The 14,828-nt window shown below is 41.1% G+C and overlaps 1 protein-coding gene across 1 annotated transcript in view; it reads left to right on the forward strand.

The window, feature by feature from the left end:
* The window catches only part of TRPM1 (transient receptor potential cation channel subfamily M member 1), a 594,536-nt gene that overhangs the window by 349,118 nt on the left and 230,590 nt on the right, over positions 1-14,828 (forward strand). The window contains exon 8 of the mRNA XM_069624914.1: positions 1,053-1,176. Coding sequence (XP_069481015.1) covers positions 1,053-1,176 — 124 coding nt within the window. The remainder of the gene's footprint in view (positions 1-1,052; positions 1,177-14,828) is intronic.

Consider the following 14,828-nt stretch of genomic DNA (forward strand, 5'->3'; position numbering starts at 1 on the left):
TCATTTCAAGAATGAAAAGAATACAACTAGTTCTATATTGACTTACCACAAAACTTGATAGCGCTGTACAATCACTTTGTAAGGAAGACTTTTAAGCTTAAATAATTCCAATCTATGTATCATGTCATAATTTAAAGGTGCAGACACTTTAAACAAAACTTTATCAACCGAAGAAATATGTCTTTCAAACACCAAATGGGGTTCTTTCTACTAGGACACACGATTTCTAGTCCTCACTTTTTTATTAAGAAATTAATGCATTGTGGGTTTTGTAGTTGTGGGTATAAATGGGATTTAAGCCTAAACACACGTTGCAAATGAATTGTAAAAGGAAACATCAGTCCTCTAAAATTGATGTCACAGTGAAACTGAGTCATCGTTTCATCCTACTCCAGGGGTCTGCAACCTGCGAATCTCCTGGTGTTTCGGACTCGGACACCCTCCCTATTGACTTTGCTGAGTAGAGATGATGGGAGCTGTGGTCCAGAGCATCTGGAGTGTCTACGGTTTCATATCCCGCCATACTGAAAGAGTCATAAACAAATTTCCATCAATGTGGTGGTTTTTCAAGTGATGGCTCAACGAGTGGAAAATAGCTAACACCACTAATACAAATAATTAAAATACATATTAACTGCAGAGTATTAAATTACCTGGTTGCATACAAGAAGTACACTAAACAAAGGCAAAAAAAATCTTGCTTCAATACACATAGCTGTCAAATGGCTCCATGTCATTGCTGACAGTGGCATTTTCTTCTGGATCTTAAGAAAACAAAACGTTGCATTCTGGGACTTGTAGGTTTGTTATTAGCAATTGTAACGAAGGGTCTATAAGTCCAAATACACAGTGTACTATTATCTAAAAAAAAAAGCCTAGAATCATTGTAAGTGTCTCACATGACACAAGGGCACTTAGAAACCTTAGCAGCTATGCGTCTTGTACAGATAGTTTGTGTTATGGGTCTTGTAGTCTTACGTTTTAAACACGTCGCCAATTGGCACCTACTGATCACGTGTGTTTCTTTCATTTGGTTGTGTCTCTCTCATCAGGATAATCAGTGAATCTCTCAGGGACCAGCTTCTAGTTACTGTCCAGAAGACCTTCAACTACAGTCGGAACCAGGCGCACCAGCTGTTCATCGTTCTCATGGAGTGTATGAAAAGGAAGGAACTGGTAAGGCGCTGGCACGTCCTTTCTCGCTGTTAAGTACTTAGCGCATGCTTTTATTACTAACAATTAGCAGGTGTGTGTGTGTCTGTGGGTTACACCTTTTTTTACCACCTTTTTTCTCTTACACAGGAAGAGACTCAAACCATGCCAGGCAGGGGTCAATAGTCCGGCCAGTCCTAGTTTTGCGATTTGCATTGTGGTACATCAAGTTTGACATTACACACTATAAATATGGGACCACAATACTGGAACCAGGCGTACTCTGGCCCTGATTCACAAAACTATTATAACATGGGAAAGACCCATTGAAAACCTGTTTGTAAATCAGGCCTGTGGCTCTAAAACATCATTAGTTCAGTCATCGGCTGTCCCTTAACGAGAGATTAGTATCATGAGTTCAAAACCATCTTGTCCATTTGAAGGGAAGGAAAGTTAAGGAAGACTGCAACTTCCCTAAATACATTGGGGCTCATTATGAGTTGGGCGGTATTCCGGTGGTAAATCTCGCAGAATACCACCCACTGGAATTACTGTAACTGCCATTTGGTCCAGGGTATTTATCGCCAAATTACTGGTTGTGGTGGTGGTGTTAATCTCCATTAATTTGGAATTCATAGGACTCCATGAGGGATTTTGGCAGAATTGGCACAGTGGTAATTTCACTGGCGGTATTTCCACCAATTTTGCCGATTTTTCAGCAAGAAATGGAAGGATTTACCTGAAGCATAATGCTGGAGGTAAATCCCCCACTTCAGGGCCAAACTTGTATGGCGGAGCAGGACAAATGGCGGCAATTCCGTTACCACCACTTTCACCCGCACCACCCTACTCGTAATGAGCCCCATTGGATTGCTGAATCAAAACCCAGGACTGAAATAGTCCTATCGAGTTTTCTGGTGACCCAATGCTTCAAGACCAAGAACTCAAACAAAAAAACAGGACTCTTATGAGCTACTCACGCCGGACATGGGCTTGAGACCAATGTACATAATTCTTCACCCTTTAATAGACCCCATCAGTAGCCTTTAAGTGCATGACGCTTTATTAATACTCTGTTTTGATGACCTCCTAACATGCATGTCCTATTTTTCTGGGAAATTTCTGACATCAGTCTTGGGGTCTTAGAAGGTAGTGAATTATGTCAGAATTAAATATAATTTCTATCCCCTAACATCATATTTCCCACTCTTTCAAAAGCATAGATCTCAATTTTCCACATGCCATACCAGGGCAGGTCCCAAAGATGGTTTTATTCTTAGCATTCTGGGACTTGTAGATTTGCTTTCTCATTTTACACCAAAGAATGCCAAGAAAATAGCGGGACTGGATGACCTGCTCAAGCACGGCATGGGGAAGCCCGAGTGTTCTACCTACAGTGACATGTAATAAAAGATCCTCAGCAAGTACTTTGAACAGATGATTGAAGACCTAGGAAATTGAATTTCACTCCTCCATAGTAAAGACTGGGCTCAAATTGGCAGTTTTTGCAGTTCACAAAATTATGGACAGTCATGAAATAACAGTGTTTAAAGGCATATGTTACTTATTTGAAATACAAGCAACTAACCCTCATTCACACTTTTGCTCCCCAACAACACCATCCAACCCCACCTTGCAGTATCGTTAACCTGAACGTTGATTTGGTCAACCCCCTTTATCCATTTTTGATGGCAATAGCTTGTCTCTTTCCACAAAAACACTTCTGCCCCACTCTTCTTTTTCACAGTTTGTGTGGCTTGGATCATTAACTTTTTTGGGATAGACGAGCAACCTCAACACTGAGGTAAAACATGTTTCATGATCCTAAGTTTCAGTAGTGGGTGATCAATCTTCTCCAAATTCCACAAACAGAAAGAAGCCAGACCAGAGGTGCCCACATGGTGAAGGTTATTTTGTGGAGTTTAGGTACTTTTTAGCAAAGTGAACAGTGAGTATGAAAAGAAGAATGTATAGTATGTGGCTCCAAATGTAAATACATTTGAAACATTTGTCATATTTGCTTACCTTTAGAAATTCCTAAAATGTTTTACCACAATATAAAAGGTTCAATGCCAAAATTGGCACAGCACCGCCACACATTTTCGCATCAAATCTATCACCAGCAATAACCTTCTTAAGAAATACCTATATCAATTTTACAATGCATTTCTAATAAGACATTGGAACTGTCTGTGAAACGTACTCACACATATAATGGAGGACAGACTTGGTTCACTGGTAAAACTCCTCCTCTAGAGTATTTGATGGTGACATTGGTCAAATCTTGCCATGTTGATATGACAGCATGTCGTTTGTTTAGTACTTGTTGGGATACCACTGTAGATATTATGGGTGTCGAAATTTGAGTGTTGATTATATATTACGCTCCGAATTAAGACTAGACTGCATAGACACAAATGAAAATATACAAATGTTAACCTGAAAAATACTACACTGTACCAGAACTATCCAGAAAGGCATCTGAAACATTTGTAAAAAAATCAAAATGTTGCTGCAGTAACAATAAAGTGCTTGAGGGATTTCCACAGCATGTTCAAGTGACAAGGACAGATTGTCTCTTGTCCCAACCATGTGATAGAATGTTTGCACCAATGAAAGCGTAGCCTTTATCTGCAAATTATTGAAGGAAAGAGAATTGAGTTTTTGTCTGTGCATGCTCTACTCACCCCTAATAAATGGCCATTTGCGGACAGCCTCACTCTTCTACATAGACAAATGAGTAATTTTGATTATTACAGTTCTGGAGCAGAATTATGGTAAATGCGTCCCATTAGGGTCATCTTTTCCATAGGTTCCTGCACCTATCGCTGCTCAGGCGCCCAAATAGCATCTTTCAATGGTTGTGTCACTGAGAGATAATTTAAGAGGTGCTATGTAATTTGCTTAAAAGGGCACTCCCATGCATCATTTTTATTTAAATTGAAGCAACCACCTGTATTAAACAGCTTGTACAACTATTTTAATTAGCTGGGAATAAGGCCTTTCCAATTGTCTGGGAAGATATTTTACAGTTCATTTTTCTCACTTCTTGCTTTGTCAACAAAGCAAACATTACTGGCACGGAAATCTCATTACAATGTTGCAAAGATAGACCGGGCGTGAAGGCAGGCCATTCTTCAACTATGAAGTGCAAAGAATTCAAGAATCAGTTGATCACGAAAAAATAAGCGAGAAAAAAGGACCTTTAACTTCTTATGTGACATAATCCAAGTGGTGGGGCCTTTGCTCTAGTGAATGAACATATTTGTACAAGATATACGATAAGCCAAGCAGAAATAAATTTGTACAGAAATAAATCAGTTAAAATCACTGGAAAACTGTGTGTCTCAATAGAATGAACTTCCTTGCCATACACTTATAATGTGTTGTTGGCATGGCCCAGGGAGTGAAAAGAAAAATATCTCCTTCATTCATTGTTTACATTACTTTATTGACAATAGTATGTTTCAGATAAGCATTTCTTTTTCAATGTCTGAGAATAAATAACATTTACACATTTGCTTTGGGGGCATAAACGGCAGGTGCACATTTGCTGTTTTAATCTACCTACATGATAAGAAATTAAAATCATAAGTAAATCATACAGAATTTCGGCTTTTGTAGAGTACTTTACAAAATTTGCTTTCTTTGGCACAATTTGTCCACTTGCTAGTAGGTTATATCAACAACTGTAGTTGCTACTAATGCTAGACTAACATGCATTTTTAATAATAGAATGTGTGCTCTGCAACAATATCAGCTGTTATGTGTGTGACACATATGCCCATAGTGAACTTGTTCACACATTCAGTGTACTGCAGTCATGGTTCCACCATTTTGTTTTGTCATGACATGCAGTGTGCTATTCCTGTTTATTGAAAGCAGCAGTATTTTTCTACATGAACTCAATTTGGATTAAAAAAGAAGCAACCAAGAGATGTTTTATGTTACTTGTCCTACATTGGTATATGAATATACACTTCTTCAAAAAAAAGAGCATGATTTCCCCAATATTTCACAAATGGCTTTTGGCTTCAATTAGCTCCAAAGTGTGATGTTATGCTATGTGTATTCATTAAATAAAAACATAATACATGAATTGAAATTATTTTTGAAATTATTTTTGGTGTTTTCTTGTGTAACATGTTGAATGCATATTCCTAATTTTTGTATATAGCTGCTTTGATAAGTAGATCCTCCATGAATTATGTGTTTCCATTTGCTCTTTCAAAATCTTCTTTCCTGTAACTTTAATATTGAAATTACATTTTTTGTATTTTGAGTTGAATTGATTGTTTATTTGTATAGCGCCTATCCACAATGTGTTTCAAAGCACTTCAAGGAGGGAGGGAACATGGGAGAAATAACAGTTACATTCTTACAAGTCTTTGAAACAAATCAGAATGTGAAAACGAACTATGTTAATCAGCCTGGTGACATTTCAGATAGTGCAAGTGCAAGGAAAAGTAAGGGAGGCGCAAGGGGTGGGGGGGATGAGACAAAACAGGTGGTTACATTACTATGCCTGACGGCAATTGACGTAGTGCCGGAAAATTAGACAAGAGGGAGGGGGGAGGATATGGAGTGAAGGGAGAAGGAGAAGAACAACACAAGCAGCTAACATACTAGGTCTGACGACGATTCAGAGTAGCGCTGGAGGGGGAAGTGGGAGGAGAAACAGGGAGGGGAGGGAGGAGAGGCAAGGAGGAGAGACAAACAAGCTGCTATTACAAAGTCATGGGACAAATGACCGCTACCATGTCCTGCCTCGTAATACTTCATAAGTGGCATTTAAGACTGAACATTAGCAGTTTCTTCCCAGGGAAAACTGATAACTTACTGTCTCAAAACACTTTATTAAAATATGTGTATTAAGTTAATTCAAACTATGCACTCATATTCACTCTCAAATACACTTTTACGCACTGAGTGTCCTACTGAAAAAAGTATGTTTTCTGATTCCAAATGTAGTCTATACGGAAGTTATTCATTTGCGAGGTCATACATTGCAGTTGATATGCTATTCACTGAAATGTTTTTGTGGCAAATGCTTAATTTTGCTTGCCAGAAATTAGGCATAATAATAAAAGGAATTCACAAAAAAGTGCACTGAATTTGTGACCCAACTTGTACAGACGAATACAATGCGTGCAGTATGCATATGTAGTCAAATCTAAATATGTTAACATATAAATTACTATTTTCTACAGATTACAAAAATTGGTGACATGACAGTCACTTCCTACACACACACTGCCAATTTTACAAGCATTGGTGAATTTTTCCAAAAGTATATTGACTGCTTTGATCTGGATCATTGATGTGTAAATTAGAGGTGGAGATTACTGCGGGCAAAGCATTGGGAGATGTTTGTGATCAGCCACCAAATTACGACTGTTTTACGGAGTGCAGATCTCCCCATTACTCTCACTGAAGCTCTTCCTAAAGCTCCACTTGGAATTCACACTCATGAATGTATGGAAGTGAGGAATATGACAAACGGGCCTTTCTGGGACTGACTTTTCTTTGCTTGTCTCTATTTTATGAGTTTGTAAACTCCTGTCTTTTGCAGGTGGAAGTCAGTCTTATTCTTGGAAAAGGTTTTGTAAATTGAGTAGTGGGAAACAGTAATCGATGTTTGGAACCAGCAATTAACAAGTTCCTAGAGGCACGTGATTACATTTCACTATCATTATAATACATTATATAAAAGAAACAGAATGCGATCATATAATGTTTATCATATTTATTGTTCCAAGTTCTGTTTGTCTAAGAAGTTGGAAATACAGTTCCTTTGTCTATTTAAGGATTCCCATTATACATTTCTTTTTTGGTGATGGTAATCCCCTGTCCACCTAGAATGAAGTTTATATAATGATGGTGCCAGTGAAATGTATGCAAACGTTGCTAGTGCAGATGGATTGCACCCTTGAGGAAACCTGTGGTTTACATTAGAGGTAGGCAACCACCGGCTCTCTAAAGGTGTTGGCCTACAACTCCCATTAGCCCTTGCTAGTATAGACAACTGTGACCGATCATGATAGCCAGACACAAAACCATTCGGAGAGTATTAAGAATAGGGCAATCTTTTATTACGCTTCTTTTGATTTCCAAAACTCTTTGACACACAGATGGGAAATGCAGCTTTCTCCTATCGTGATATACACTAGAAGAATCGTACAGTATGCCTCCTGTCTCGATACGTGAAATACGAATGGGGTATGGAGGGCTATTGCATTTTATATTTGTATTTAATTGATATTTATAGGGCGTTTTCGACGAAGTGCTGCACATAATAAATTAACGAACATTGGTACAAGAAATCTGAATTGGTGACAAAAGGTTGGAAAACAGTAAAGTGAAAAATAAAGTCGGGAGAGAGAGGCCAAAAGATGGCCTTTTACACAGGAACAGAAAATATGAAGAGAGCGGGAAATCGGATATCATGAGCCAGAGCGTTCCAAGGTTTAGGAGCAAGAATGAGCAGAAACGAGAAGGTCTGTGTAACGTGGTAGCCATATAGTCACCTACACCTCACTCCCTGTTTGAAGTATACACTTAAAAAAGTATTTCTGTCAATCTCATTTAAAACTCATACGATTGTGGGAGAATAAACACAACACTGAAATGTATCATTTGTTCTTTCAGTTAGTCAAATCATAAATTATTGTGAATTTATGAAAAGGTGATTAAACAAGCTCTAAAAGGAAAATCCATCACTAAATTATATTTTCTATTGTGCTTTCAGACATCTATTTTGTTCTGTGTGCTTTTCCGAGCCATTTATGTTCAAGGCGCTATTCAATGCGTACCTTTGGGTTTTCCATGCATAGTGACAAAAATGACTTTGGACTGTGCACATTTTGCTTTCTTGCAAAATACACATATAAATACCTAGTGCCCATTTTTACAAAAAGGTGGAAAAGGGGCAAATTGCAGAGATCAATTCCCCAAAATGCCAGGCATAGCAGAAGTGACACCAGATATCCGATGGCAGCGCTTCTAGTGATGTCAGATACATTCTGATGCTGAGGGTATCACACACATCACACATTCTGATGCTGAGGGTATCACACACAGTGACGCACATCATCTCTTCTTGTTTGGTTTGTCCTGCTTTGTTCACAGCCCCATAAACTGGCTCACCATTTTTTCTCATCTATATGCTATTGTACAGGCAAACGTCGGGGGAATGCCTCCGCCATCTGTAAATGTGTTATTGTAAGTCTTTTCAAATCGAAATTGACCTCTTTGATCTTCAAATAAATACCAATACTGATAAATACTTTTACGCTGATGCCACTAAGGGATGTCTCAACCATGGCCCCAAACGCCCCTTGTCTGTATGGCAGGCATGCTGCCACCAGCAGCCTGCACTCAACCTTGTCAGCAACGTCCGCAGCACTGTCGCCGTCTACCAACTCTGCCCTGGCACAGACAAGCCCGCAGCTCCATCTTCCTGGCTTTACCAACACCAGCATTGAAACAGCTGCACTGTCTCTTCTGCCACCCATTCATCTTCCCTTTTGCAACATGTCAGAAGAGTCCTGCCACTGTGTTCTAGGTCTCTCCTGGATTGTGCCATTATAAAATGCTTCTGTGAATCGGGCCCCTTGACTCTTAGCAGCCATTTGGAAGCTTCTGAGGAGCTGGAGGAAAGAGCAAGGGGTGCGAGTTATGAAAATTGTGAAATACTTCTGTTCGGTTTGATGCAGTGCCTATGATCCCTGAAGCAGGGTTCTCACAGGGGAGAAACAAGGGTAGCAAGCCAGTGTCAAGTAGTAACAGCTTTTATTCCACATGAGCTCCAAATACCCTTCATTGTATGCAGCAGCACCCAGTTCCGAAATGCTTGTGTTGTAGATTTGCAAACGTATTGTGGTCTCTGTGAGCACAGTGCACATGAAGCTAAATGCTCAGAGAAGGGTTTCAGTTTCGAGAAAAAAGCGACGTCACAAGCAGTGCAAGTGCTCAGGGATGAGAGCCATGTAAATCAGCGTGGGTACTTGGCTTCGCTGTAGGAGTACTATAAGATTGAGCGAAGTGTTCTTCTAAGGAAAAATAATTAAAAGATGAACCGTTCACTCCTACTAACCTGTCTTAAAACAGGGACAAAGTACAGCCTGGTGAAGCAGGGGTAAATCATTTGTTCATTTTGTTTGGATCACCAAAGCGCCCTTGGACTACACCATGGGCCTTATTCACAGAAGCGTTTTACAATGGTGCAATCCCATTGGAAAACACTCTGTGAATCAGGCCCATATATGTTTCCCTCGTTTTATTGCCCGCCATTGGTTGGAAGAGACAGGGTATCATACTTCTATGTCAGAGGTTGTAACTTTTGCCTCTCCAGATGTGTTGGACTACAACTCCCATCAACCCCGGGCCATCATAGTCAATGGTGAGTTATTGTGGTATTTGTAGTCCAAAACAACTGGGGAGTCACAGGTTGCAGACCCCTTCTCCGTCTGGACGTTTTGAGGTGCAGCATATGCTGGATGGCGAAATAACGAGGCTTCTCTATTTACATATTATGAAGTGGAGGGAGGGACTCCTTACACATCATGGCATACTCACATGCCTTTACTGGTTTAGTTTGTGACTTCAATATGCAAATGAAGTGCCAATATGAAGGAGAACCCCGAGAAGGACTCCCAATTCTTGGTGTTGGTAGCTGGGTTGGTCTGTCTTAAGCTGCTGAGAGCACCCTAGCGGTTGGGTTGAAATCTGGCCAGTACCTCCAGTGTGAACTACTGTGTCCACTCTTTAAGATGGAAACAGTAGTTTCAAAACAATTTCGATTGTCTGGGGTCACTAAACTTGCCACTCACTTAAATCACTGCAAACATTATATGATTCTCATGGCCCTAGTTAAACCAGATGGCGATACTTTGGGAAAGGGGAGGATGGCAATTTTCTTATACAGCAAAGGCTTTGTCTGGTTAATAGTCAAACCTTTTTGGATACCTACAAGCATCTACTTATGTGCCCGGAGAGAGGAAAATCATCATTGACTATGTTTTGTGTGATTTGGCCAATTGGGGTCTGGTGGATTGTAGGAGGATTATCATAGAAGTTGAAAGTCACCATGGACCTTGCAGTGCAAAACAATAGCCCCAGAAGTACCTCTGTTTCCTTCGGGATCTTAATAGAATCTTTGATGTTTAAAATGCCCCCGGGTTCCGTGCGCTTTATAAATACCTAAATAAATAAATAAATACATAAATAAATAAACAACAAGAGGAGAACTTCGCCAAATTGAATAGGTTGGGAGGCCTTGCTATGTGCACTTAGCAAAGGATTGTCCCAACTGGATGCAATCCTCGGCCGTCCAGCTCATACTGAACCAGTTGTAGCACAATACGAGATCTATGCTCTATGCTCAGTAAATGTGAGCTTTTTCAAAATTCCTTATATCACAGACCCAAGTTAGCTAAAAGGGCTTTCTGGTTTCAGTGAAGGCTTGTTTGTTTGTTTGTTTATTTTATTTATAATGCACGCCAAACTCGGGGGTATTAAGGTGCAGAAAGCATAAAGAGGGTTGTTCAACTTAGGTTACATTACTGTAAAGGTATATGTAATTTGGGGTTAACATACATTACATTACAATACATAGGATTACAAAGCAGTATGGTATCATACAGTTTAAACATAACATGGGAGAAAACATCAACAACATGTATATACAATAGGAATAGGCAGTGGCAAGTGATGTGAGCAGGATATGGTGAGGGTCAAATGTCATGTTCCTTAATCAAGTGGATGAGTTTAGATCTAAAGCATAAGTAAGGTAAGTCTTCCGTTAAGGTAGGTGGGAGTGAGTTCCAGTTTTGGGCAGCTTTGACCGGGAAACTACTTCCACCCGTCTTTGTGCTTTTGAATCTAGGCACTAGTAGAAGGTTAGCTGTAGCTGTTCTCGAGGGGCGGTTGAAGGATTGTCTCAAGAATCTATCCGATAGGTATTGTGGGGCGGCCTGGTGTAGGCATTTGTGTGTCAGGGAAACTGTTTTGAGGAAAATGTTGTCTTTTATGGAGAGCCAGTTGATAGATCTTCTAAGGTCGGATATATGGGCTTTCTTGGGAATATTTAGAGATGCTCTCATAGCATTATTTTGTAAGATCTGGATCTTATTGGTGATGTATTTGTTACTCCCTACATACAAGGCATTACAATAGTCCAATTTGGATAATACAAGGGCTCTTGCTAAGGTGATGCAGTTATTAGGTGAAAGGAATGGCTTAGCTGCTCTAATTAGCTTACAGGTATAAGCCGTAGTTGAAGCCATGGAGTTTACTTGTTTTTTGAAGGTGAGAGTAGAATCTAAATAGAAGCCAAGAGTTTTGACTTCCTGTGCTACTGTGATATTGCTTGAAGTCAAAATATGCTTTAACTAAAAATTCTAAAAAGAAGATTGATTCATTCATACTAATTAACAAGGAGGATAAAAGCAAGTCCAAGTTACCTTTCGCAAAAGAAGAAAAGGGCATTTACCCTGAGCACATCGAGAGAACAGCAGCTAGTGGTGAATAACATCGACACAAAGAGTTTTTGTATTTCTCCGGAGGCTAGCTCAGGGGCAACATGCTCGCCCTGGAAACAAGACGACAAAGAGCAGCACAGGTTCGATTCCCAGTTTCCGCACTTAGAAACCTCTGAGTATTAAGCGTGTTATAAATAGCCAATTATAATTATCATTTATTTGAAAAATAGGGATGTCAATTTCGATTAGAAATGACTCACAACAACACATGTACAGATGGCAGAGGCATGCATGGGGCATTCCAACAAGGTGTGCCTGTAAAATAGCACGAAGATGAGGACAGGTAGTGAAGAATCATATACCAGGGACTAATACAAAACAAACAGAAACAAAATGTATGAATGGAAAAGGTGACATTAACCTAAGGGAGCAAGTGCTTCAAACCAAAGAGGAGTACTAATTAAATTTACAACATTGCTTTATTAAGCATCAATGGCAGCAGTGGTGGGGTCAAATAAGGAGTATGTTGGAGGGAGCAGGGGAAGCTCCAGCTGTAGCAATTGAAGTTAAAGACTAGCTTTAAAGAGATCCACAGTTGGGCTGGTATTTATTGTTATTGTCGAGCAGGCGAGTAGGGAGAAAGAGCAGTAGCGAAAAGAGGCACAGGCTGGGTATGGGACAGTGAGCAGAATAAGATTGGAGGGAACAAGATGGTGAGTAAACCGAGATGCAATTAGACAGGTACTGTCGAGAAAGACCACTAATAGCTTTGTAGACCAGGTGAAGGAACTTGGAAATAGAGCGGTTGTGCATGGTGAGCCAACCAGCATGTTGTCGGTAGGTAGAAGTGGGGGGATGGTCTGGGTAGGTTATAGAGTGCGAGAAGCACACTTAAGGTCCTTGTCTAGAGGTAGGAAGTAGTAGAGATAAAAGGCCAAGGAGTAGGCTTGAGCAGTAGTCCAGTTTGCTGAGCACAAAAGTGGAGAGTTTTTGTAAAGTGGTTAGTAAGAAAAGCACACATTTTCCAAATGTTGGGGAGGTTAATAAGAGCAGCAGAGGCAGTGGTAGTGATTAATTGCTGAAGTCGGGTGTCGTTATCAAAGAGGACCCCAGATTGGGAGCCTTGGCTGAGGGAGCAAGACGGCCAGGCAGGAAGGAGATAGGGTAGGGTAGGGATGGCATTGGAATGTGGGAAAAAGATGATGTCCATTTTTGAAGGGTTCAGCATGAGGCAGTGGAGAGCCTTCCAATGACGAATAGCAGTGAGCCAGTTCGTAATCTGTTCAGAGATGGGTGGGGTGAAGGAGGGAAAGGAGAAAAGTGTTTGAGTGTCATCAGCAAAAAGGTGCTAGTGAAAGCCAAAGGATGAGATAACTCTTTCTAGGGCAGGGGTATAGAGGGTGAAGAGCAGGGGTCAAGGACTGATCCTTGGATGACACTGACATGGAGAGGAGTGGGTCGGAGGTTTGCGAGTTCCGAGAGATTGTAAAGGATTGATCTATCAGGTAGGAGGCAATCCTTAGCAAACCCAAAGGTCCTGCAGAGTGAGAAGGAGAAAGGAGTGATCAATGGTATCAAAAGATTTGAGGAAAGCAGGAAACAGTCCATGGAGGGGGGGAAGAGAGAGAGAGAGAGAGAGAAAGAGAGAGACATTTGATTGAGACTAAACCTTTGACTATTTGGGAAAGAAAGGGGCTGATAGGAGCATAAGATGGGTTGGCAATGCAAAGGATGGGTGCTAATTCTATAGGACAGATAAAGGAGAAGTAGTCAAGCGTAGAAGAGGTATGGTGGAGAAGTGGTGGACAGAAAAGGTTTGTGAGGGAGGCAGGAGGCATGTGAGTGGCACAAATTTTAGAGGAAAAGTAGTGCAAACAGCTATTTGCAGAAAGAGAGGAGGTTATGCATTGTCAGAAATCCGGGAGCCTGGTTCCGCGTTGACCTGTCGTGAAGAATATATTTCTTCCTACCAATGTGATTCTCAGGAGTACGAAAGGACAGTCTAAGAATCCAATTGATCGGAAGATGGTGTAGAGTCGTTGGGATCGTAGAGCTGAGCGGCCCGCAACTACCCGGTAGATGATGGTTCCAGGTTCCGTCCAACAACTGCAGAATATTATACTGATTACAATCAAATACACCCCTTTCAAGAGAACACGTAACAAAATCTCAACAGACTAACCTGCAGAAAACGGTTTAACCAGAGGTGTTTCATGCAAGAATGTCCTCTATACTGGGGTACTCTGGAGACCAGAAGAAGAGAAAGACAATCAATACCAGAGAACGAGTAAAAGAAAAAAAAATGGTAAGGAAAGGTAGGTTTCTTACCCTGGTTTCCCTGGAAGTGAACGTCTCTGGCAAGTCCTTCTTTTTCTCTGTAGGAACAGTGATGGTATCTGCCCTCTGTTCGGTGGACCAAACAATCCAAGGTGTAAGAAGTCACTAGTCCAGCAACCACCTATTCCCGCCGGCACGAGGACGCCTAAAAGGTGCTCAGGAAGTCTCTAGTCCAGCACCGAGCCTATACCCGCCGGCACGAGGACGCCTACAGCACCCTGGGGAAGGATAGAGAAGGGTTTGGAGGGGGAAAAGGAAGGAAGGAAAGAAAGAAGGTAAGAGGTCACCCAAGCTTGAGGTCCGATTTCGACAAAACCAAATCACTAGGCAAGAATAATCCATAAACAATCCGAGGTCAAGATACCAGAACAGGTAAGGGTAATCCAAGAGCAATCCAGTAAACGTAATCCGAGATCAAACAAAACCACAAAATCCGAGCAAGAAAAAACCACTGTCACTATTGGATCAGAAGCAGCGAGAAGTGGGCGCCAGACCATTAAGTACTTGAAGTACCGGCACCAAGATGGTCACGTGACCCAACACGTCTTCTATCACGTGGAAGATGCTGCGTCCACTGACGTAGTCTCCATGGCAACTTCCACGTGAGGCGTCGGGAACTGCGTTCCCGACGCAATTGTGTTCCGTGCGTAGAGCGTGGATACCGCAAGCCCGCCTTCCGTATGGTGGTATAACGGGACAGAAGCTTTTGGTGAGGATGAGAAACGTGAACCGCAGGGGTGATACGAGACCTGGAGCGTTTTCTGACAATGCATATTGCCTTGGGAGGTGTGAAGAAAGATTGGAGGGTAGATGAAAGTTTGTGGGGGTTATTGCAAAGGGAGGAGATTAGGGTTGTCC

This window comes from Ambystoma mexicanum, chromosome 11 (assembly GCF_040938575.1).
Source record: "Ambystoma mexicanum isolate Mex_15411 chromosome 11, UKY_AmexF1_1, whole genome shotgun sequence".
NCBI classification, from domain to species: domain Eukaryota; kingdom Metazoa; phylum Chordata; class Amphibia; order Caudata; family Ambystomatidae; genus Ambystoma; species Ambystoma mexicanum.